Source organism: Acomys russatus, chromosome 25 (assembly GCF_903995435.1).
Source record: "Acomys russatus chromosome 25, mAcoRus1.1, whole genome shotgun sequence".
Lineage (NCBI taxonomy): Eukaryota > Metazoa > Chordata > Mammalia > Rodentia > Muridae > Acomys > Acomys russatus.
Window position 1 is genome coordinate 42,959,259 of NC_067161.1, and position 23,195 is coordinate 42,982,453.

The 23,195-nt window shown below is 45.6% G+C and overlaps 1 protein-coding gene across 1 annotated transcript in view; it reads left to right on the forward strand.

The window, feature by feature from the left end:
* Positions 1-23,195, forward strand: part of Specc1 (sperm antigen with calponin homology and coiled-coil domains 1) — a 247,034-nt gene that overhangs the window by 210,090 nt on the left and 13,749 nt on the right. Inside the window, 1 exon segment of the mRNA XM_051168370.1 lies at positions 17,867-17,983. Within this exon segment, the coding sequence (XP_051024327.1) occupies positions 17,867-17,983 (117 nt within the window).

Consider the following 23,195-nt stretch of genomic DNA (forward strand, 5'->3'; position numbering starts at 1 on the left):
GTTTCAGAGATAACTGGAAATTACTCTAAAGTATGATATTTAACCTGGGGTCTGTTTGCGGCCATGGTTTTGCTGCTGCAGAAATGAGTGACCTAGCTGACCTATGTCAGCTCCCCTTAAAGGATCCTTTCAAGGTGGCCCCAAGCTGGCACTGGAGAGCTTGTGTTTCAGGAGGGCCCCTCCCAGCCTGAGGGATAAAAGTGGCTCACTGCACCTGCACTGCTCTCACAAATGCTGGTACGTGTTGAACACCTCCTTCTGAGCACCTGCAGTGTAGCCTGTGCTAGCCCTGGGCACGGCACCACGGGTGAGATTCCTTGGCTGGCATTGTTCACAGCACATTGCTGAAGCGGGAAGCCTGCGTTCCTCTGGGCTTCCGCCCATCAGCCCTTTATTGCCTCTGCAGATTCTTTTTTATATCCTCTCAGTGCCATGTAGCTATGAATAGGAGCCAGGTGCAGCGGTAAGTGCCTATAATCTCAGCCTTTGGGAGGGCTTAGAGTTTCAGGCCACATTCTAGGCAGTAAGGAATGAATGAATGAGTGAATGAATGAATGAGAAAAATAAGAAAACACCCTGGAGCTAGAAGTAGTTGTGAGTGGTTAGAACTCTCTGGAGGGAGGCCCGAGTCCTCCTGGTGATCACTGACCCCTGGCTGTGTGTTTAGATATCTTGAGGAGTGAGGCACCAACATAGACCACAGCATGAATGTAGACACTGAAGACATTATGCCAGGTGAATTCAAGGCGAGTCAAAAAAAAAAAAAAAAAAAACAAACACATGTTATATGATTGTGTTTACATGGGAGGTCTAGAATAAGAAAATTACAGAACAGCATTAGTGGTTGCCGGGAGCTTGTAGAGGAGGGGAATGGGGCAGGAAGGAATGCTGAAGAGGTACAGAGAGTCCTATTGGGGTGAAAAAAGAACCGTTCAGGAATGAGATTAGTGGTGATAGACACTAAATTACTCACAAGAGCTACTTGAGTTTGTTTTAGATTTATTTTTATTTTATGTATATGATATGATGTTTTGCCTCCATATATGTCTGCAACACATGCATTCCTGCTGCCCACTGAGGCAAGAAGAAGGCATTTGATTCCCTGAAACTGAAGTTAACAGATGGTTATAAACCTCCATGTGATGCTGGGAGTTGAACTCGGGTCCTCTAGAAGAGCAGTAAGTGCTCTTAACCACTGGGCCACCTCTCTAGTCTCTTGAAACTAATTTTAAATGGTACATTTTCTTTGTTTGGTTGGTTGGTTGGTTGGTTTTGGTTTTTTGAGACAGGGTTTCTCTGTGTAGCCTTGGCTGTCCTTGACTCGCTTTGTAGACCAGGCTGGCCTCGAACTCAAAGTGATCCACCTGCCTCTGCTTCCCCAAGTGCTGGGATTAAAGGCATGTGCCACTATGCCTGGCATTTTTATATTACATTAATTTTACCTCAGTTTTTAAAAAGCCATGATAGTCAGGTGTGTATCTATGATCCTAATACTCAAGAGGCTGAGATTGGAGGACTGCTGAGTTTGAGATCAGCTGAGTTTGAAGTGAAAGCTTGCCAAAACAAAAACAAAATGACACAAGACACAAGAAGACGGAAGTGTTATGATGGTGTTTATCACTTGTCACCCTGTTTTATGGTTGTGCTAAAGCTGAAATCACCCTGAATTTGAGTCAAGTAAGTTCCTGGGTAAGCTTGTTTTCTGGAGAGTATACCATCCTGTCTGTTTTGACACATTGCCATGTTGTTAACCTGTGCGCCACTGCTGTCACATTTCTTCTAGACCATGTTATTCTGGCAGATCTGGATGGATGGTGTCCATCTGTTCAGGCTGCGAAAGTGACGTCGCTTTTAGTGTTTCCTTCGCTAGTGGGAGAGGGTGTCTTGTTTATACATTCCTTCGATCAGTAACTGGTATACTTGCTTGGCAGGGTAGAAAAATTCATCTGCTCATCTTTCTTTTTCTTCCAAATTTGTAAGGTCTTTGTGGTTTACTTTCCATTTTCATGTCTGCCAACATTATACACACGTACAGTACGGTCTGAAGAAGCCCACAAGAGCAAGCATGCAGGCCGCCCACAGAGCCACTTGCCGCTCCCAGACCGCAGCCCTATTGGGCCTACTCACTAGCTCTGTGGGATTTGCCTTTACCTTGCCACCTAGCTTGCTTAATTAAAGCTGGGTTTTTATTTTAGTTATATCCTGATCTCTTCCTAGGAGAGATGAGAGCTGATCTCTCTTTCAGCCGTCTACTATCATCTCATCCACTCACAGCTGTACAGAGGTCACGATGAGATGATAGAATTGAGTGGGGTCGGTGGTACAGGCCTGGAGTCTGAGCACTTGGGAGGTGGAGGCAGAAATATCAGATCAAGACCAGCAACCCCAGGCCTTATCTCAACAAAACAAAGCAAAATGATGTGAATTTAATTGTGGTCTAGTGGGTCAAAGGCGATGTAAGCCAGGGATACATGAGACCTTATATCAAGGAATAAAGAGAGGTACCTTGCAGATAAACTGCAATATTCAGTGTGGCCTGCCGTTCTTGTCCTTTTTGGTCACTGTTTTGTCCTCTCTACACAGCATTTCATTTTTGCTCGTGATTGTACGAATACACCAGGCTTCCTGGGAGCCCCCTGTCTCCTCTTCCCAGTTTACCACGGGAGTACTGGGACTGCTGTTGTACACTGCAGTTCCTAGCTTTAAATTAATTAATTGATTGATTGATTAAGTTGAATTTAAAGAATAATAAAGACAAGACATGACCGAGGAAGATATCCAAGGTTTTGGCTTCCATACACCCATTTGTTTAGATGCACACACACCTGTACCACACACACACACACACATACACACACACACACACACACACACACACACACACACACACACACCTATACCACACACATAGAAGCAGTTCGTTTACTTGCTTTTAGAAGACAAGACTATAGCATCAACATTAGCCCAGCTCAGTCTGGTGAAGTCGTTCATGGTGGGTGGCATCACTACATGTTTCAGAAAAAAGAAAGGATTTTGTTTTGTTTTTTAAAATAGGTTTACTTCAAAGGAAAGATAGCCATTTGAGGAGGTAGGTATTCTTTTCATGACCTGAGCACATAGAATACATCAATACCATTTGATAGGCATCACCCAAGTAGGTACAGGAGTTAAAAATAAAATTTCAGCTGGGCGATGGTGGCTCACCCCTTTAATCCCAGCACTCAGGAGGCAGAGGCAGGTGGATCACTTTAAGTTCGAGGCCAGCCTGTTCTACAAAGTGAGTCTAGGACAGCCAAAGCAACACATAGAAACCCTGTCTCGAAAAAGAAAAAAGTTGGGCAGAGAGATGACTCAGAGGCACTTGCTGTTCTTCCAGAAGACCCACATTTGATTCCCAGCACCCACATAATAACTGGCAACAGTCTGTAACTCCAGTCCCAGGGGATCCAACACCCTCTCTGGTGTCTGTGGAGACTGTCCACACATGATGCATAGACATACATTCAAGCAAAACACTCATACACACAAAACTTTTAAAAATAAAAGAAAATGTTGTCAAAAAATACAACCTCCTAGGAATTAAAGTTGATTCAAAGTACCTTCACTTTCATTCTAACAATGGGCCATTTGTCTGGGATTAGTGCCACTGTGGGTCAAGTATGGTGTCGGTTGCTATGTAGCATGACATTACCAAAGACCAGAGGCCACTGTTGGTGAGAAAAAAGGATCTTGATCTTTGTCGCTGTTCCCTCATTCCCAGGAGAGCACATGTGTCTGCTTAGATAGCAACAGCCCCAAATGAATATGCATTGAACATGTTTTTCCATTTTCTAACTCATGAAATGTTTGTTTGGGGAGAGAAAAAAGTCTAGCTGCAAGAGGCACGTGACTCCCAAGGCTCAGTGCTGTCTTCCTAAGGCTGAGAAGATAAAGTTGGGTTGAGGATTATCTACTAGGATAAGTTAAACTTGGTCTGGAATTGAATTTCTTAAAAGTCTTCCACTGTTACTGTTATTTTCTTAGTAAGCGCCTCTAGAAGTAGAAGAGCTGTGTATTAGTGTCATTTGTATTGTGTCAAATCCCTTGATGAAAGCAACGTAGGGGAGAAAGGGTTTGGTTTGGCTCCTAAGTCCAGGCTATATAGACCACCTTTCCAGGAAAAGTCAAGGTGGCAGGTGTTCAAAGCTAGTCATATCATCCGCAGCCAAGAGTGGAGAGCAAAAGAAAGAAAGAAAGAAAGAAAAGAAAAGAAAAGAAAGTCCCCTACAGGCCAACACAATCCAGATAGTTCTTCCTTGAGACTGTTTTCCCAACTGATTCCAGATTGTGTCAAGATCACAGTTAAAGCTGACCATCACAAATGGTTTGTTTTAAAGTATTTTTTTCTCTTATTAAAATTACTCGAGGCTCACTGTGATGGCTTAGCAGTATGGAAGGAGAGAACTGACACCTGGAAGTTGTCCTCTGACCTCTACATCGTGTGCACGTGCACGCACTTGTGCGCGCGCGCGCGCGCACACACACACACACACACACACACACACACACACACACTGTAAATGAAAAAGAAAAGTGTCCAAGTTGAAGTACTAGAGCATCATAATATGAACAGAATTATGTTGTTTTCTACAAAACTGTCTTTCCACACAAGCCAGCAGTATGAGTTTAATTCACCCAGACCCAGGATCCTTCAGGGTTTTAAGGCCATGGTAAGCAGGTCATTGCTCCACTGGAGCTTTAATTCTGGAAGCCTGGTATCATCACTGTGAACTCGCACTCGAGGAAGATGACATTGGAACCATGATTGGGTAGGAGAATGTGTGGAGAAGGATGGGAGCAGCCGACACGTGTGGGCTGAGCCTTAAGACACGCTAAGTGAAACCAACCAGTCACAGGCCACACCCTGTAGAGCAGAGAGAAACGGTCTCCATGGTGTTCCAGGGCGAGGATAGGTGGAAGAACCCTTGAGGACTATTTAGCAGAATGCATATAAAAATGTATTCCGTGTATGTAGCAACGTGTGGATGTGAGGATAGCTGTTGCAACCGTGCTTACAACAGCAAAGCCTGGCAGCAGCAGAAGCAGCTCTGAGCATCCTTAGCGCGCCACCCCGTGTCATCAGAAGAGCATGAAGTACACACTGGTGGCAGAACAGAGTGTCAGCTGCTTGCTTTCTGACAGAGGCTGTCTGAGTGCTTTGCCTGCCACAGGTGTATTTCATTTTGATTACAATTCTGTGTGTTCCATATTTCGTTGCTTTTCTTGTCACCGTGCTAGAATGCCTAATAGGAAGCAACATAAGGGAGAACAGGTTCAGTTGGGCTCACAGTTGGAGCGGATGTGTTCAGGCCGTTGTGGTGTCCATAGCCACAGCAGCTCATGGTGGTAGGCATATGCAGCTGGAGCCCCTGACCTGCTTAACATCTCTGTGGAACAAGAAAGCAGAGGAAGGGGCATGCCAGTGCCTACCTGACTTTCTCTTCCTCTCTTTTTGTTGGGTCCAGGACGCCAGCCCTTGGCACAGTGCTGCCCATGTTCAGAGTAGGACTTCTCCCGAAACATCCGCATAGGCACACCCAAAAGTGTGTTTCACTAATGCCCTAGGCATTTCTTAAGCCAGCAAGTTGGCACTCAGAATGAACCACCACACATATGCATTTCAGAGATGTGGAAATTAAGGCCTAAAAGGTTAAGCCATCTCTCAGAGTCACTAGTAAGTGACAAAGCTTTGGATCAATGTCACTTCGTTGTAGCATTTTATCTATGTGTGGTGAAAGGATGAACCTCTAGATAGACGTGCTAGAAAAGATGATGGCAGCCAGGTGTGGTGGCGCACGCCTTTAATCCGAGCATGCAGGAGGTAGAGGCAGGTGGCCTTGCTGTGAGTTCGAGGCCAGCCTGGTCTACAAAGTGAGGCCAGGACAGCCAAGGCTACACAGAGAAACCCTGTCTTGAAAAAGCAAAAAGAAAAAGAAAAAAAGAAAAAAAAGAAAAGATGAAGGCACTGGTCTTTATCCTCAGTGTGTCTGATCCAGTAGCTGTAGGCCAGACGGGGCTATTTTTATGTAATAATTTCAATTAATTAGTGACTATTGTATTGGCCAGTGTGAATGGATGCAAAACAAAAGACTGAATTGTGTGGTTTTCAGACCCTACCTTTAAAAAGCGTCTGCAGAAATGGTAATTGGGGGAAGGGGTTCCGTAACCAACCATTTCAAAACCACAGATACAACCCAGCTCCTTGGTAAGAGACAGGAGACCGAAGGCAGAAATAGTGAGTCAGCTTCCTGGAGTCATAGTCACACCACTGCTTTTATGACAAAGGAAAGAGGTCACAGTCTGAGTTGTTTTTTCCCCCCTCATTTAGGTATAAAGGAAAGAATGAGCATGCCTAGACTTCAGTCTCCTGGGTTCCCAGAACTGTGTGGGGAACCCTGGCAGTGACTCGCTCGTTCTTTGAGGGCAGCCACATCTGGTCCCCTCTACTTCCCAGTCTCCATTATGTCTTGTCCTGCCTACTGCTTTGTATCTGGTACACAATACAGGACCGGGACCGTGTTTCCTTATGTCTTATGTCCTCAGCACTCTATACACAGAGCAGCTGGTTATAGCTACAGATACAAGAGCCATGGGCAAATTCCACTCTGCATGGTTTGGACACAAAGTGTCCCCAGCAGCTCAAGTGTAAATGACTTGGACCCAGCTGATGGTGCTGTTGAGTGATGATTAAATTATGGTTGCATGATCAAGCTCATAGCTGAATAAGTATTAGGAGGTGGGGCCTAATGGGAGGAGTCAGTCATGGGCCCGGCCTTTGAAAAGTGTATCTTTTAATAACTTATTCTTGTTCATTGGTGTTCTGCCTACTTTCAAGCCTGTGTGAAGGGGTCAGAAGCTGCCATGTGGGTGCTGGGAATTGAACCTCGGTCCTCTGGAAGAGCAGATAGTGCTCTTAGAACTGCTGAGCCATCTCTTCAGTCCTGAAAGGTGTAACTTGTTCTTACTTTTGACTCTCCTTTTCATCCTGGCTTCCAAGGAGTGAGTAGCTCCCCTTTGCTATACCCTTGCTGCAGGTCTAAACAGCAGGGCGTAGCCTGTAGCTCAAATGATGCGTTCTTCCTTAAAGTTCTTTTCTTATGTATTAAGTTATACTGACCGGTAAATACTCCCAGCCTAGAGAATTGAATCATTAGTGAAGATGGTTCATTAGAGTCTTCTCCCATTCCTTGGGTGGATTAGTGGCTGTAGATAAGCCTCGGCTAAAAGGAACTGCGATGCTCTGGGGTGCCTGAGCCTGGAAGGTGGCTATACCAGCACTGCTGACGGTGTGCTTTTTAGAAAAAATAACTGAAGGAAAGTTAAGTTAGTTAGTTACTTAATAGAAAGGTAGCTGCATCAGTGACTTGTCTTTCCCTTGACAAGACACCTAGCCAAAGTAAAGGAAGCAAGGGTTCACTCTTGACTCACACTTTGAGGGGACAGCCTACCATGGCGAGGAAGTCAGAGCATCAGAAACCAGAAGCCGCTGGTCACATGGAATCCAAAGTCGGGAAACAGAGAGGGTGAACGCTCTTGATTGGTTTTTGCTTTTGTTTTGCTATCTCGTTCAATCCAGGATCCCAGACCAGGAAAGGCTGCTGCTCAGATTTAGGATTGTGCCCCTCGCTCCCCAGTGAGCCTGCTCTAGAAAACCCCTCACCCATTTGCCTGGAGGTTTCTTTCCATCCAGAGTCTAAATATTCTCAAGTTCACAATAAAGAGTAATCTTTATAGTAGTAGAGGAAAGAAACTTGGGGGGAGAAAATTCCAGGCTTCTCTGGAGGCATAGGTCATGGTCTAGCCTGGGGATTCTCTGTAGAGGGTCATTAGGATGCTGTACAAGAGGCAGCCATTGAGTCAAGACCTGTCATCTTCCTTCCCGGGGGTTGGCTGTGCAGAGGCCAGCACGACTGAGCTACCGCAGGGAAAAGCGGTTCTGGCATGTGTCTGGACCAGCCTCGTGGGTCTGGAGTCACTGGACAGCAGGGCCTAGAGCTTGCAGGGGCACCAAATCTAGAGTGAAGATGAGAAGGCCAGAGAACCTCAGGGAGGAAATGTGGGTAGAGTCTGCTGTTTTTTTTTTGTTGTTGTTGTTGTTTTTTTTTGGTTTTTCGAGACAGGGTTTCTCTGTGTAGCCTTGGCCATCCTGGACTCACTTTGTAGACCAGGCTGGCCTCGAACTCACAGCGATCCGCCTGCCTCTGCCTCCCGAGTGCTGGGATTAAAGGCATGCGCCACTACGCCCGGCAGAGTCTGCTGTTTTTAAGTAAAAAAGGAGGAACCCAGGGGAGAAGCAAGGAGGTTTAAGTCCTGTGTAGATCCTTTTGTGTTGCTTCAGTAGAAGAGCAGCCATGGTGTCTTTGTTTTTTGTTTGGTTGGTTGGTTTTTGGTTTTTCGAGACAGGGTTTCTCTGTGTAGCCTTGGCTGTCCTGGATTTGCTTTGTAGACCAGGCTGGCCTCAAACTCACAGCAATCCATCTGCCTCTGCCTCCCGAGTGCTAGGATTAAAGGCGTGTGCCACCATGCCCGGCACACAATGTCATTTGTAAGCCATGGTTTATTAGGAGTGGTGGTGTGCAAGCACACTGTGGTAGCTCCCATCGAGGGGCTTCTTACTGAAGTACCCCACAGCAAAAAGCAAAACTTCTGTGCCACAGAGCCTAGCTGGGGTCAGGTGGACACTAATCTTTTTTCTGGCCTTCCCCCACCCCAGGCATACACACTCAGTTAGTTCTGCAGTGAATCAGGCAGTGCCAGCCTATGATGAGGGAAGATCTCAATTCACAGGCCAGTCTCCTCTGGAACGCCGGGAACTCTGAAGTAATGCCAACCGGTTCATTGGGTAGACTTCCCCAAGTTTACATCTGAAATGAACTGTTTTAACCACTCAACTGCTGTTTCCGTCTCAGGGATAGGCTGTGCAGTTCTCCCTGAATGGCTCTAGTGACAGTGCATCCCCAGTGGAGTGTTTCTTCTCCATAATCCCTTGGTTCTAGCCCCGCAAAGGAACACACATCCCTCCCTACACTGGCCAACAGTGGTCAGCTCTTGCAGGACTCAACCCCTCTGTTCCTCCAATAGGAACAAAGACCGAGGAGTCGTTTTAACAGTGAACTTGTCCAAGTTAATCTCTAACATTAATACAGTTCTGATTAAAACCCCCCATATAATTTATTTCTCCTCAAATTTAATAAAATGGTTTTTTAAGAAGTTAGGGGGGTAGGCAGCTAAAACAGCCTGGCAAGATGACTTAGTAGGTAAAGGCATTTACCAGCAAGCATGGTCCTGAGTTTGTTCCCTGGAGTCCACATGGTAGAAGGAGAGAACAGGTTCTCACAAGTCCTCTGACTTACACACACTGTGGCACACACATGTGCACATTCATGCACACATAAATAAGTTTAAAAAAAGAATAATGGCTGGGTGTGGTGGCGCAGGCAGAGGCAGGCGGATCTCTGTGAGTTCAAGGCCAGCCTGGTCTACAAAGCAAGTCTGGGACAGCAAAGGATGCACAGAGAAACCCTGCCTTAAAATACCAGATGATGATGATGATGGTGGTGATGGTGAAAGTAGGCTTGCCATACTGGGTTGGAGATACACCATGGGGCTGTGAAGATGGCTTAGTGGTCCAACATCAGCTTTGGGTTTTAACATGCGATGAAGTCAAGGCAGCAGAAACCTGAGAGAGCAGAGCGAGTAGATGCATGCATGGCACCTTGTCTGTTTGCCTGAGCTCACAGGGATTCCTCTCCTCTCACACAGTGCAGGGACCCCTGCCTAGGGGCCATGCATCTGGGCTAGCTCTTCCCACAGATAGGCCCACAGCCAAGCCCATGGAGATAACCTCTTCCTGAGAGTCTCATTCAGATGGCTCTAAGTTGTATCAATATTAAAGATTATGAAGCTAATGTTTTTCTCTTAATACATAGGAAAAACAATTTTTTTCCTCCTTTGGTTTTTCGAGACAGGGTTTCTCTGTGTATCCTTGGCTGTCCTGGACTAGCTTTGTGGACCAGGCTGGCCTCAAACTCACAGCGATCCACCTGCCTCTGCCTCTCAAGTGCTGCGCCATCACACCTGGCCAAAAAAAAATTTTTTTTTTTAATTTACCCACTGGCAGTTTGCTGCTAAACAACTGTCTGCCTAGCCAGATGCCATACTGTAGCATCGAGAGCTGGCACAGGAGCCAAACAAAATAGTGGTGGAAGAGACAACAGCCTGAGGGGGTAGCTAGGCAGCTCATTGTGTGGGAGAGACCAGCCAAAAGGAAACAGCCCTGCAGAGAGATGGGGCCCTGACGCCTGATTATAGGTGTCCGTGAATCCATGACAAAGGGCCATGCCATAGATGTGCAGGGCAGGTTCTTTCTGGCTTCTCCAGGTAACGCAAGGCTAGAGTTGAATGGGTACATCCATTTCTCAGAGGCAGGACTGGCTTGCTGGTACACGTGCAGGGTAGACGCTGTAGGCCATATCTGTTTCTGTTTTACCGGAACCCAGCTGTTAGTGCTTACACCATCTTACTACGTCTTCAAAGTAGGTTTGGTCCTCCCTAAACTGTTACTGTGTATGCTCAGCCTCAGGGAGGAATGAACAACATTTTGTTTGTTTGTTTTGAGTTAGATTGTCTCTGTGTTGCAGAGCCCCGGCTGTCCTGGAACTCACTATGTAGATCAGGCTGGCCTCAAATTCACAGAGATCTGCTTCTGCATCCAGAGTGCTGGGATTAAAAGTGTGCGCCACCACCGCCCCACAGGAATAAACAACTTTTATCCTCTACGTCTATAAATTGTTATTTTTACAAGCCCCAAAATATACGAACTCAGTCCGGTGTCAGGGTTGTGACTGTAAAGTTCTATCTCTCTTGAGACATCCAGGAATGAGGACATTTAGATGACCATGCCTGAGACAGCGGCTCCTGAGCAATGAATGTACAGTGTGTTCTAATCTGCCTCCTGCCTCTTCCCACCACCCCGCCCACCCCTGCCAGAAGCCTTTCTCTTTTCTTTTGATCTGTTTTTCAGCTTTGGCCCTTAATGGCACACACAGGGCCACACAAAGGAACCAAAGGGAGGAGCTTCAGGCTCCTCAGAGAAGATGGAGAGTGGTGGGAGAAAAGGTCATTGCCAGACCCAGCTGTGTGCTCAGGGCATACTTCAGTCATATTCTATAGCTTCTTTCTCCTGCAGCTAATGTTTCTAACAGATGTTGCTGTTTCTAGGCAACACAGAGCAAGTGAGATGAATCTTCTTGGAGCACACAGTCTGGGTGGTAGGGTTTTGCATTATTTCTGCCCCACTGTGTTAAGTGTCCTTCTGGACCTGTGGCCACACTCAGCTGCTCCAGGGGCAGCCTTGGCTATTCAGCAAAGCTAGAGTGTTAGCCTCTTGTGTATGGTTCATGTGTTCATTTTTCTCATATTTTCTTCCTCTGAGAACAATTCTGTATCTTACAACTTTTTTTTTTTTTTTTTTTTTAAGAATTTTTAGCCAAGTGATGCCTTTGATCTCAGCACTAGAGAGGCAGAGGCAAGCAGATCTTTGTCAGTTTGAGGCCAGCCTGATCTACAGATTGAGTTCCAGGACAGCCAAAGCTACACAGAGAAGCTTTCTCTCAAAAAAACAAAACAAAACAAAACAAAACAGAACAAAAGCACCTGGGAGGCAAAGGCAGGTGGATCTCTATAAATTAAGGGCTAGCCTGGTAGACATAGGAAGTTCCATGCTAACCAGTACTACCTAGCTCCTAGCTCAAAAAATAAAAACTGGGCTAACCTCAGAAAGCCCACTGTGGTGGTTTGAATGAGAATGGCCCCCATGGACTCATGTTTCGATGCAAAAGTTTCCAGTTAGTAGGACGGTTTGGGAAGGTTTAGGAGGTGTGGCCTTGTGGGAAGAGGTGTGTCAGGGAGGCAGTCTTTCAAAAGAGTGATTCCCAGTGCTGGGTAATTGTGGAAACAGATGTGAGCTCTTAGCTGTTCCTTTGCTCCACCATCATGGACTCTAACCCTCTGAAACCAAACCAATCAAATGCTTTCTTTTCTAAGTTGCCTTGGCCGTTTTTATCATGGCAATAGAAAAGTAACCAGGACACCCAGCTGTTTTGCTCCTTTTCCTTCCTGTTCAGTGAGGACCTCTTATCCCTGGCCACTCTGAGCTCTTCAGCTGGAAGCAGTCTGTAGATGGGTCCACAGGGGACAGTAATGCAAGCCTTGTGGCGCTTTCAATATGACATAAAGGGAAAACATCTGACAAAGCGTTTGTCAGCTCACCTGTGCTGATTTATCCTCATAAATAAACAAACCGTGCCGTCCTGTCCCAGGGCTACCGCGCCCACAGAAGCCTGGCTCGGTGACCTGTGCTGAAGCCGCCTTTGCGATAATCACAGGAGGCAGTTCTTAGATGCGTGTGGCTCTTCACAGGCTGATGGTTGCCCTGCTGTTAAGTATCATTAGTGAACTCCTCCTCAGCTGTTCAGCTAGTATGTTGAATTGTTCACATTCTCAGTATTCAAATGAAAGTAGAGACCATTTCAGGACTTGGGATACAACTCAGTGGTTGACCACTTGCCTATCATGCACGAGGTCCTGGGTTCAGTATCCAGAACTGAAGAAAACACACACACACACAGACACACACACATACACCACCAACAACCAACAACAACAGCAAAACAAAAGCCCACTTCCTTAAAGCCCTAAAAGCTAGAGCCATTCCAAAGAGCATTCAGGGAGGGACTTAGGCCCTCGTGGTAATAAAAAGGGTGAGGTTTTTATTTGACAGCTTAATGATCCTGGAGTGGGTATAAATAACAGTACACACAAAAGCTGCTTCGCCTCCATCTCTACCAGTGTCAGAACAATAAAAAGTCTTAAACATGGGCAACAGTTTACATGTAAGAGAAACATTTCCTGGGCCCAAAGTTGGGTTTGACTTCCTGACTAGATTTGGAATTCTTAAAACAAGCCCTTATTTTAAAAGGTAGGAATACTTTCATCTCCTTACATGGTTTCCATGTACATGTACATGCTACTTATGGGTGTCTGCATAAAAGTGTCTAAGGCTTTTTTTTTCTTTTTTCTTGGAGAGGGAGAGCAACACTAGGGCCAAAACCTGGGGACTCATGCATGAGGTCCAAGTGTTTTATCACTAAGCCACCCCAACTCTGAGTTTAATCCCCAGTTAGTCATTCAATCAATCTATAAAGCAAAATATACCTCATCTCCCCAGGAGGGGTCCGCTGGCCAGTCTCTCTGGAACCAAGTCCACCTCTGCTCTCCTAAAGGGATAAGCGAATTTGTTTGACCTTTTTTTCCTGAGGCGGGGAATTGCTGGTGAGCTTTTAGTCCTAATTAATGTATTACTCATTCATAGTCGTAGATCAAGAGCCGTTCTCAACTGGGACTTCATTAACCTAGTATTTGGATGACTTTGGGCTGCAATTGTCCCCTTCTGAAGATTATGCCAATAAAGAAAAATGAAGTTCATATTGTTGTCTTTAAAAAGATACAATTACAACAAATGTAATTAAAGAACCAACTCATTTTTGTTCAGAGCAGCCTCCACTCCACACAACAGAACAAGAGCCCCACTGGTAGACTGATGGTTGTGTAAGGTGGAAACAAAGAAAAAGAACCAATGTAAATAACACAGCTCCTGGGCTAACATGCAGTGCTTTTTTATAGGTCTGAAAGCAGAGGGGACTGCCTCATTTTTCTGGGATATCCCTGTCTCTTTTGACTTATCTTGCTGCCACCTAGTGTGTTTTATCTAAATTAATGACTTTTGACTACTTTTGTAAATAAAATAGTAACAAACCAAAGATACCAGTGGAAACAAAGTTTTTAATAAACAATTTTGCAGAAGAAGTCGCCAGCCTAGAAGAAGGGCAAAAATGGCTGGTATGATGATTTGGTGCAACACTAGTTTCCAAAGTCCCCATATTTGGAGAAAGCCCTGTCCTCCTCTCTCAGTGCAGGACTTGTCCCTTCCCAAAGTCCCCATCTTATCAGTTTAGAACACAGACCCCTGTCTAATGAATATTTGGTGCTCGAGCCTGCCCCTTCTCTGGTCATGGGTTAGTTATGTAGCTGAGCACCCGTAGCCTTCCACTCTGAGTCCTGAGACAAGCCAGTGCCAGTCACCAGCAAGGGAGGGAGGGGCCTGGGCCTTCTGCTTATCTGTGACTCTGGTGAACTCTCAAAACACCTCATATTGAAAATAGACCACCACAATCTATTTCTTACATCACAGAATTATAAATACCATAAAATACATGTGAATAAATGTAGCATTTGGAGAGGAGAAAGATGTACCACATTTATTAAAAGGTTGTTTCCACCTTACACAACCATCAGTCTACCAGTGGGGCTCTTGTTCTGTTGTGTGGAGTGGAGGCTGCTCTGAACAAAAATGAGTTGGTTCTTTAATTACATTTGTTGTAATTGTATCTTTTTAAAGACAACAATATGAACTTCATTTTCCTTTATTGGCATAATCTTCAGAAGGGAAGGAAGAAAGGACAGAGGGAGCATCTGATCTCTTTGGACACATGCGTTCCTCAGCAGATCAGCTTCACCAGTGTCCACCCCCACCCCCCCCCCAGCCTGTTTCTGGTTACCCGTGGTTCCTGGTTCTTTAACTCACAGGGTGAAAGAATGAAAGCTCAGCCTAGCCTCTCCCATCCCCACCTTTTGTTCACTTTCCTCCTGCACTTGAGTAGAGAAAACCACTGGGTCTGCTTCCAGCTTTGTCACAGGCAGAGTCCCCGCAGAGGTCGTCCTGCCCCGTGCCCTGGCCCACGGCCATTTTGCAGGGTGGTGCATTTCAGACTCCCATGGACGTGGAATTCTGATTTGGCTCTGGGACCAGCAGTATTTCTTTGTGCCACAGCTCTTGTGTGTATAAAATGGGTGTGACACTACTTACTATATATGGCAGTTCTGCAGGGTAAAGGAGAAAGTGCTCAGTGGCGGCAGCAGCAAAGACTCAATTTGTATCTCTACCATGGCCAGCCCGCCATTTTTGGAGCCTGAGATGTAAGCAGCCCTCATCTTGATCACTTGGGCACTCTGTCTCCATGTGTGGATACAGCTTTCCTGTTGGGAATGACATGGCAGGTGTCAGTGCTGCCTGTGCAAGGACTGTTTCCCAGCATGGTGCCCTCCAACCCCCACCCTGTTTACTCTGATGCCAGAAAAGCTGGCTTCCCTTCCTCTTCCTCCTCTTCCTCTTCCTCTTCCTCTTCCTCCTCCTCCTCCTCCTCCTCCTCAGGGCATAGGCACCTGAAACATGGTTGTGGAGATGCAGTCTCAGGGCACCGACGTTTATAAAATGGTCTTGTGCTTCTTGAAATGGGAAGATGCAGCAAGTTTTTAAAAAGCCTCAAGGCAAGCAGTGGCACACACTTTTAATCCAGCACTCCACAGACAGAGGCAGGCAGGTCTCTGAGTTTGAGGCCAGCCTGGTGTACAGAGTGAGTTCCAGTATAGCCAGGGCTGTCTTGAAAAACAAACAAACAAAAAAGAACTTTAATCAAGGCCTAGAGAATTGACTCAGGGCTCTTGCAGAGGACCTGGGTTTAATTCCCAGCACCCACACAGCAGCTTGTAACGATTTGTAACTCCTGTCCCAAGGGATTCAAAACCTTCTTCTGGCCTTCAAGGACACCAGGCATGCATTCAGTACACATAAATACATGCAGGTAAAACACTCATATATGTAAAGTAATAAAGCAAAAAGTTAATGTTTGGGGTTTTTTTGTTTTGTTTTGTTTTGTTTTGTTTTGTTTTTTGAGATAGGGTCTCTCCGTGTAGCCCTGGCTATCATGGAACTCATCTGAAAATGGGGCTGACCTTGTACTCGGAGATCCACCTGTCTCTGCCTCCCAAGTGTTAAGATTAAAGGCATGCCCACCCCCTACCCCCAGCTAAAGTTTAAATTTAAATAAATATAAATAAATAAATGCTTTAAGTATAAGGTTATAGGCTTACCTGGCTTAGCCTACCACCGTACATTGTGTTAGCAAGTTGCCTTAGTGAGTATAGGCACTTGCTGCTAAGCCTGATGGTGTGAGTTTGATCCCAGAACCAGGATGGTGAAAAGAGTAATGTAACTCCTGCAGGTCATGCTCTCACCACCAAATGTGCGCATGATGCACACGTGCTTGTGCATACACACAAAATAATAAATATTAAAAAAATAACTACATGGCAAAGAAAAGCAAGAAGGGAATTTGACTGTGTAAGTGCAGTGGCACTCTGCCTTCCCCAGGTTGGCCTGCACCTGTGCGTCTCTTCTTTTTTTATTATTATTATTTATTTATTACATACATAGTGTTCTGCCTCCATATACACCTGCACTCCAGAAGAGGGCACCAGATCTCATTATAGATGGTTGTGAGCCACCATGTGGTTGCTGGGAATTGAACTCAGAACCCCCGGAAGAGCAGACAGTGTTCTTATCCTCTGAGCCATCCTCCAGCCCCCTTCTGTGTGTCTCTTAACTCCCCCCCGCCCAACACTAGGTAGGAGAGTAAGAATGTTAAAGGAGAAAGGGGGTGCAAGTTCCTTGGGGGCAAGTTTCATCTTTGGCATCAGGATACTCAATTTCTTCTACTCTTCTCTTTGTACATGACCACTTGACGAACAGCAACCAACCGCAGCAACAGCAAGCAGCCGCAGCAGCTGCCGCAGCAGCCCCTCTCGGGGCTCTAGCAGGGGGCTTAGACCCTTTCAAGAGTCCTCAGAATTCCAAACATCATACATTTGCATACACTATCTACAGCTGGCAAAATCATGCTAGAGAGTATGAGGCAAATCATAGCTGCTGTGGACAGTCTGAAGCAATCCTTTATCCCACACCTGGCATTAAAACAAAACATATTCCCATAACATTTCTGTTTGTTTGGGTTTCTTTGTGTGTGTGTGTGTGTGGTTTTTTTTTTTTTAAGAAACCAAAATTCTCACTACATGTGAGGCTTTTCCGCCCCTGGGAAGCTGCTCTATTTGAGGCAGGGAATATAGAGCAGGAGGAATTGTAGCTTACGTTCCATGCTCTTGCTTTATCTGGTCTGTTTGTTGTTGGGTTGGTTATATGTAGTTATGGTGGTGGTGATAGTTTAATGGTGATGAGAGTGGTGGTGATGATGGTGGTAATAACGATGCTGATAGTGATGTCATCGTGATGGTGGTGGTAGAAATGGTGATGATGATGATGATGGTAGTAGTGGTGATGATCATGGTAGCGGTGGTGATTGTGATGATTGTTCTCCCTTGGCCAATAAGTCTGGGAAATGCTGGATATACAAAGCTCATTTGGGGAGTAATTTGAAACAGGATTTATATCAGGCTTTAATGGCTCCCCAGGGGGTAAGTGAGAATTCCTCCGTGGTCTCATGTTCTACACATAAGCCTGCAAATGAATGTGGACCACAACAGGCCATTCTTGCTACCAAAGTTAAAAACACTCCCAAGAAAATGTAGTTCATTATGTTGCCTTACCCAAACCCAAAGATGGACACCTGGAGCACATTGTCTGACTCATGTTTTTGTTGTTGTTGTTGTTGTTGGGTTTTGTTTTGTGGTTTTTTTTTTTTTTTTTTTTTTTTTTTGTTTTTGGTTTTTCGAGACAGGGTTTCTCTGTGTAGCCTTGGCCATCCTGGACTCACTTTGTAGACCAGGCTGGCCTCAAACTCACAGCGATCCGCCTGCCTCTACCTCCTGAGTGCTGGGATTAAAGGCGTGCGCCACCACGCCCGGCTGTGGGTTTTGTTTTGTTTTGTTTTTGACAGTACAGTGTGGGTTAACACTGGCTTTTCTCTCTCCACAGAACATTGACATCACCAATTTCAGCAGCAGCTGGAGCGATGGGCTGGCCCTCTGTGCTCTGCTGCACACATACCTGCCTGCCCACATCCCATACCAGGAACTGAACAGTCAGGAGAAAGTAAGTCAGTGACTGCGCCACCCCACTTCTCCTCCAAGAGAGGACAGAGCTTCTGTGGCAGTGCATTACTGGATGGGTGGGGCAGGCTTAAGAAAGCTGGAGTGTACGTCAGGAAGGGCACAGAGGATGGGATGTACCTGCAGCCTGGGGTCCTATCCTCAGAAACCATGTTTCAGCTGCCCTTCTCAATGCCATGCCCTCTGTTACCAAGAAAAACAGCGAGTTCCCGTTTACTGTAGTTGCTGAAAGGGTCCTATCACCTGCTTCCTAGAGAAAACCCTGGTTTATCTGTGACCTTCATTTTCCAAAGTCTCTTCCGGTGCTGGGAGTGGAGGTAAAAAAAGGGCATCAGGATTCCCTTCTCGCCTCCCCCCTCCCCCTTTTTTAAAAAGTTTTATTTATTTATTATTTATACAGTGTTGTACCTGCAGGCCAGAGGAGGTAACCGTATCTCATTATAGATGGCTGTGAGCCACCATATGGTTGCTGGGAATTGAACTCAGGACCTTTGGAAGAACAGACAGTGCTTTTAACCTCTGAGCCATCTCTCCAGCCCCCCACCCCCTTCTCGCCTCTTAAAGGAGATCCATCTTTTCCTGTTAAGCTGATTGGATTAGACTTACTCACACCCCAGAGAGACATCAGCTTTATGAAAAGTCCACCATTGTAAACATTAATGTCATCTAACTCTGTAGACCATGCTGGCCTCAAACTCTTAGAGATCTGCCTGCCGCTGCCTCCTGCGTCTTGGGTCATAGATATGGGATGTTATGCTTTGCCTAATCTTACCCTTTAAACACCTTCCTAGAGGGCTGGCAAGATGGGTCAGGGGTAAAGGCTCTCGCTCCCAAGCTTGACAGCCTAAGTTTACTAACAAGACCTATGTGGTGGAAGGAGAGAAGAAACTCCCACAAATTGTTCTCTCATTGTGTGCGTGTGCAGACACACACACACACATACACACACACACACACACAAATAATAAATAAATGTAAAAATTTAAATAAATAATGTTTGGCTAAATATTTGGATACAAGACATAGCCAAGTTGGCACAAAAGCCATCACAGAGTATCTTACAGGACTGGCAGTGTGGCTCATGGCAAAGCACTGGTCCAGCATGTGCCAGACCCTGGGTTCAACTTCTAGCGTTGAAAACATAACTTTCTTCAAAGCATTTCCATGGGGAGTGCTTTGTAAACTGAAACAGGCTGAATATGCTCATGTGATGTTTAGGAGAAAAAGTGTGCAGTGCAATCATGTTCAGTCTAAGATGTCTAAAATATTCAAGTGTTGTGTCAGGCAGGCAGACAGCAAATCTAGAGTACAGATCGGAAATCAGAGCTAGAAGAATGGGTGTGAAGGAATCAGTGAGGATTTGTGCTATATATAGGGTAGCACTTCCTGAGATGAGACCGCATTCTGTATTCTGTATTTGTACTGTCTAGTAATGTCAAAAGGGTAGATACAGATGGTGCATGAAGCCGTGAATTGAGGATCAGCCAGCCCCCCTGAGCTTAAGGGAATTGTCTTAAGCAACTTTCATAACTATAGCAAAATAACTGAGGCTGTGTATGTTACAAAGAAAAAAGGTTTATTTAGAGCTCTGAATGCTGAAAATCCAAAATTGGGGCAGTCATATCATTTGACCTCTCATGAGGCCTCATGGTACATAGCATTAGGGCAGTGAGACCATGTGCAGAAGACTGATGCAGAGTGAGGCAGGAAGCCAGAGAGATTCAGAGGCCAAGTTTGCTCTTCTTGTATTAATTTGTTCTCATAGAAAATAATCAGTGTCTTGTGAGAACTGCATTGATCTCTTCAGAGAGCAAGATGCCCAGTAACCTGCTTTATCGACATCCTAAAGATTCCATGACTCCATATGCTGCTGCCCAAGCTTTCAGCACACGAGCCTTCTGGGCCACACTCAAGCCCTGTCCACCACACTGTAGAAGCACAGAAAAGAAAAGTGACCCAGCAGAGGGAACTAGAGGGGCTCGGAGTGGCCACGGGCACAGCAGGCGTCTGACTTGGGTGGCGTTCCCTCCCCTTCCCTCTTGAGTTTCCACCCGCTCCCCCTCCTTTCTGGTGTGATGTTACAAAAATAATTATGCAAATAGTGAGCATAGCAAACTTCAAAATAATCAGCAGACCTTCCTAAAACGATAGCAAGTTAAACTTCAGCGCCTACTCCTGCACATAGTCTGAAACCTGGGTCCTCCTGAAAGTGACGTGTTTATCTGTAGTCCACAGGCCTGGCTTCTTTGTCCTTGAATCAGTTCAGATCTGTTGAAAAACAATTGGCCTGCGAGTGTTTGCTCTCACACTTTGTATCATGAGCATTGCTTCCTGGTGACCAAAACCCCTTGACCTCACTCTGGAGCCCTGAGATTCTCCCTGCCAGCTGCCCAGCCATGCAGATGTGGAAATGTGCATCAGGGCAGGCTAACGCCAATATTCTTGTTTCTGTCACCCTTAAAAGACAGGGGCCCCTATTTCCCACACATCTGGTTGCGTTTCTTTTTCTGGGTCTTTGCTGATGTCATGAAGGACCACCATAAGGCGATTAAGGAGTCACCATCACATACCAGAGGTGCCAAGTTCCGATCTGTTTGGCTTCACAGCCTCCCTGTCCACTCCAGTTGAGTTTGAGTTCAGGCATCTGGAACTCTGTCAGGTACCACTGGCCCACTACTCCCCGAGAAATATTTGGCCCTATCCTGGCCGTACCCTAAGTGGAGAGGCAATGGCCACAGCTCAGGATGTAATGAGCCTGGGTGGAGTACTCTGAGAGAGGTTGGTTCCATCTACTACAGAGGAGAGTTGTCAGAATGACATGTCAACAGAGGCCCACCAATACGACATCAACTGGGCATGCGTGCAACTTTTGATGAGGGTAATTTCCCTGAGGCAACAGTACCCCTGGGCAGGTTTTCCCAGAAGGGGCTTGTTTGAGGTTGGGCTTCAAAGGGAACGTGACTACCACAGACCCTTTCGGATGCGTGAACATGGCCCAGACTCTGCCCTGTAGTATTGTGTTCTCAGTCTGAGGGGGTTGTTGGTTGGTTAGTTGTACTTTGTAGAATACACAGCCATCAAAAAGGGCACTAAGAGAGATATAAGAATGTAAGAATCTATTAAAAATTGAAATATGAAAATAGTACGATAAAGGATCTAGGCTCGGTAGTAGAACCTGTGCTTAGCATGAGCGAGGGCCTGGACCTTATCCCCAGCACCAAAGAAAATTAATAAGTTCAGAAATTAAAATTATTTCAGAAAATTTCAAAAAATAAGTTCATAATTAAAAATAAGAACTGGACCCAGCGATGCACGCCCATAAACCCAGCCCTTGGGAGTTGGGGGCAGTAAGATCACACAGTAAGGTCAAGGCCAGGCTGAGCTACGTGAGACTGCCTCAGGTAAACAGGGACGTGCTGTGGGGTATTAGAGGGATCTGCAATCACAGGGCATACATATATTGCAGGAGCTGCAAGGTTTGGGTGAGGTATTTTGTTTTTATTAGAAATAAAGAGTCTTCAGATGTCACCCTGCAGAAGCTCTTCTACACAGCCCAGAACCAGGTTACAGAGTGGAGAGTGATTATGTTGGTATCTGAGGTTGGATTTGAGTGTGAGTCTGATCCTTTCTCCCACTTACTTGCAGAAAGATGCTGCATCAGTACGGCCCTACCAGCCAAGCTGGGGACCACTAAACTAGAAGGTCCCAGCCTGCACACAGGGCAGGCCCTGAAGAATGGCCTCTCTCACTCTGTCCTCACCCATGTGGCAGAGCTTCCACTGAGGCAAAGCTCCTGGCTTCCAGGCACTGACTCTCCTCCCCTGCCTCACCACTGGCTCTCCTCTCTTCTGTAGTCTGCCCTCAGCACAGCACCCACAACAGTGTGCAGTGAGAGGGCTTTAGGAAAATGATCCCAGGCACTGGTGTCCTGCTTCTTTCAAAGTGAGCAAAAGTCATTTTTATGAGCAACAGCAACAAAAATCCCTCCAGCATGTTACATGCTATGCTATTTCAGAGCATTCTGAGGCAGTTTTTCAGTATGGACTGTTTATTTCTGTGTTCAAATTTTGCTTAAAAAGCATACTTTCATTTGAATCATACGAGAGTCTTAGCAGAATTAAAATATTTTGTTTACAAATGCCTTCTCTTAAGACCTTATTAGTAATCCAACAATACAAATTAAAACAACAAAATACCATCGTAGCCTGACATATTTGGCAGGTATGGATAGGGGTGGGGGAAGACCGTGGTTTCTGGAGCTAAGAACAGTGAGCCTTTTTAGGAAGCAGTTTGGCATTACAGTCTCATGGACCATGTCCACTGTTTGTATCTCAGCTTCCTGAGCAATGCAACCTAAAAGTTGACTTTAAAATGTTAAATTTCTCTCAAAAACAAAACAAAACAAAACAAAAAGTATATTAAATTTCAGTCCAAAGGGACTTTAAAATGAGAACAAAGGACCCATTTGCACCAAAATAGGCCTTGCTCCCCTAGTGTGGGCCAGAAGGACCCATCTACAGTCTGCCGGGCTGACCAGAGCCATGTCACAGAAACAAGACTGAGATTTCCAGCTCTTGGCCATCGATCTCCCTAGGTGTCAAGGAAGAAGGCTGGTGGACTGGGCAGTATCACCATGGATTAGCAGCTTCCCAAGGCTACACTACAGGCTGGAGAAAAGCATGCTTAGACACGTCTGCTTTTCCTCTGACAGCGTTTATATAGCAGCAAGTTGACTTCAGTGTCAGGGGAACATTTGGTCTAGGGCCAGATGTTCAGACAAGGCAGAGTGAAGACCATGGGAAAATGGAAAAATGGAAAATTGTATAAATGACCTTCAACTCCTGGGCTCAAGTGTCTTCTTCCTTTAGCTGCTGCTGCTGCTTCTTTTTTTTTTTTTTTTCCTCTGTGTAGCTTTGGCTGTCCTGGACTTGCATTGTAGACCAAGCTAGCCTTGAACTCACATTGATCCATTGATCCTCCTGCTTCTGCCTCCCGAGTGCTGAGATTAAAGGCATGCATCACCATGCCTGGCTTCCCTTAGCTTCTTAAATAGCTGGAGCCACAAATGCATGTTCATCTTATGTATAAAATTTAAATATTACTGTGGTAAAGTGCTTGCCTAGCATACACAAGACTTGGGTTCAATCCCTAATACTGAGGAAAGAAAAAAGAAAAACTAAGTGTATCAAATAGCA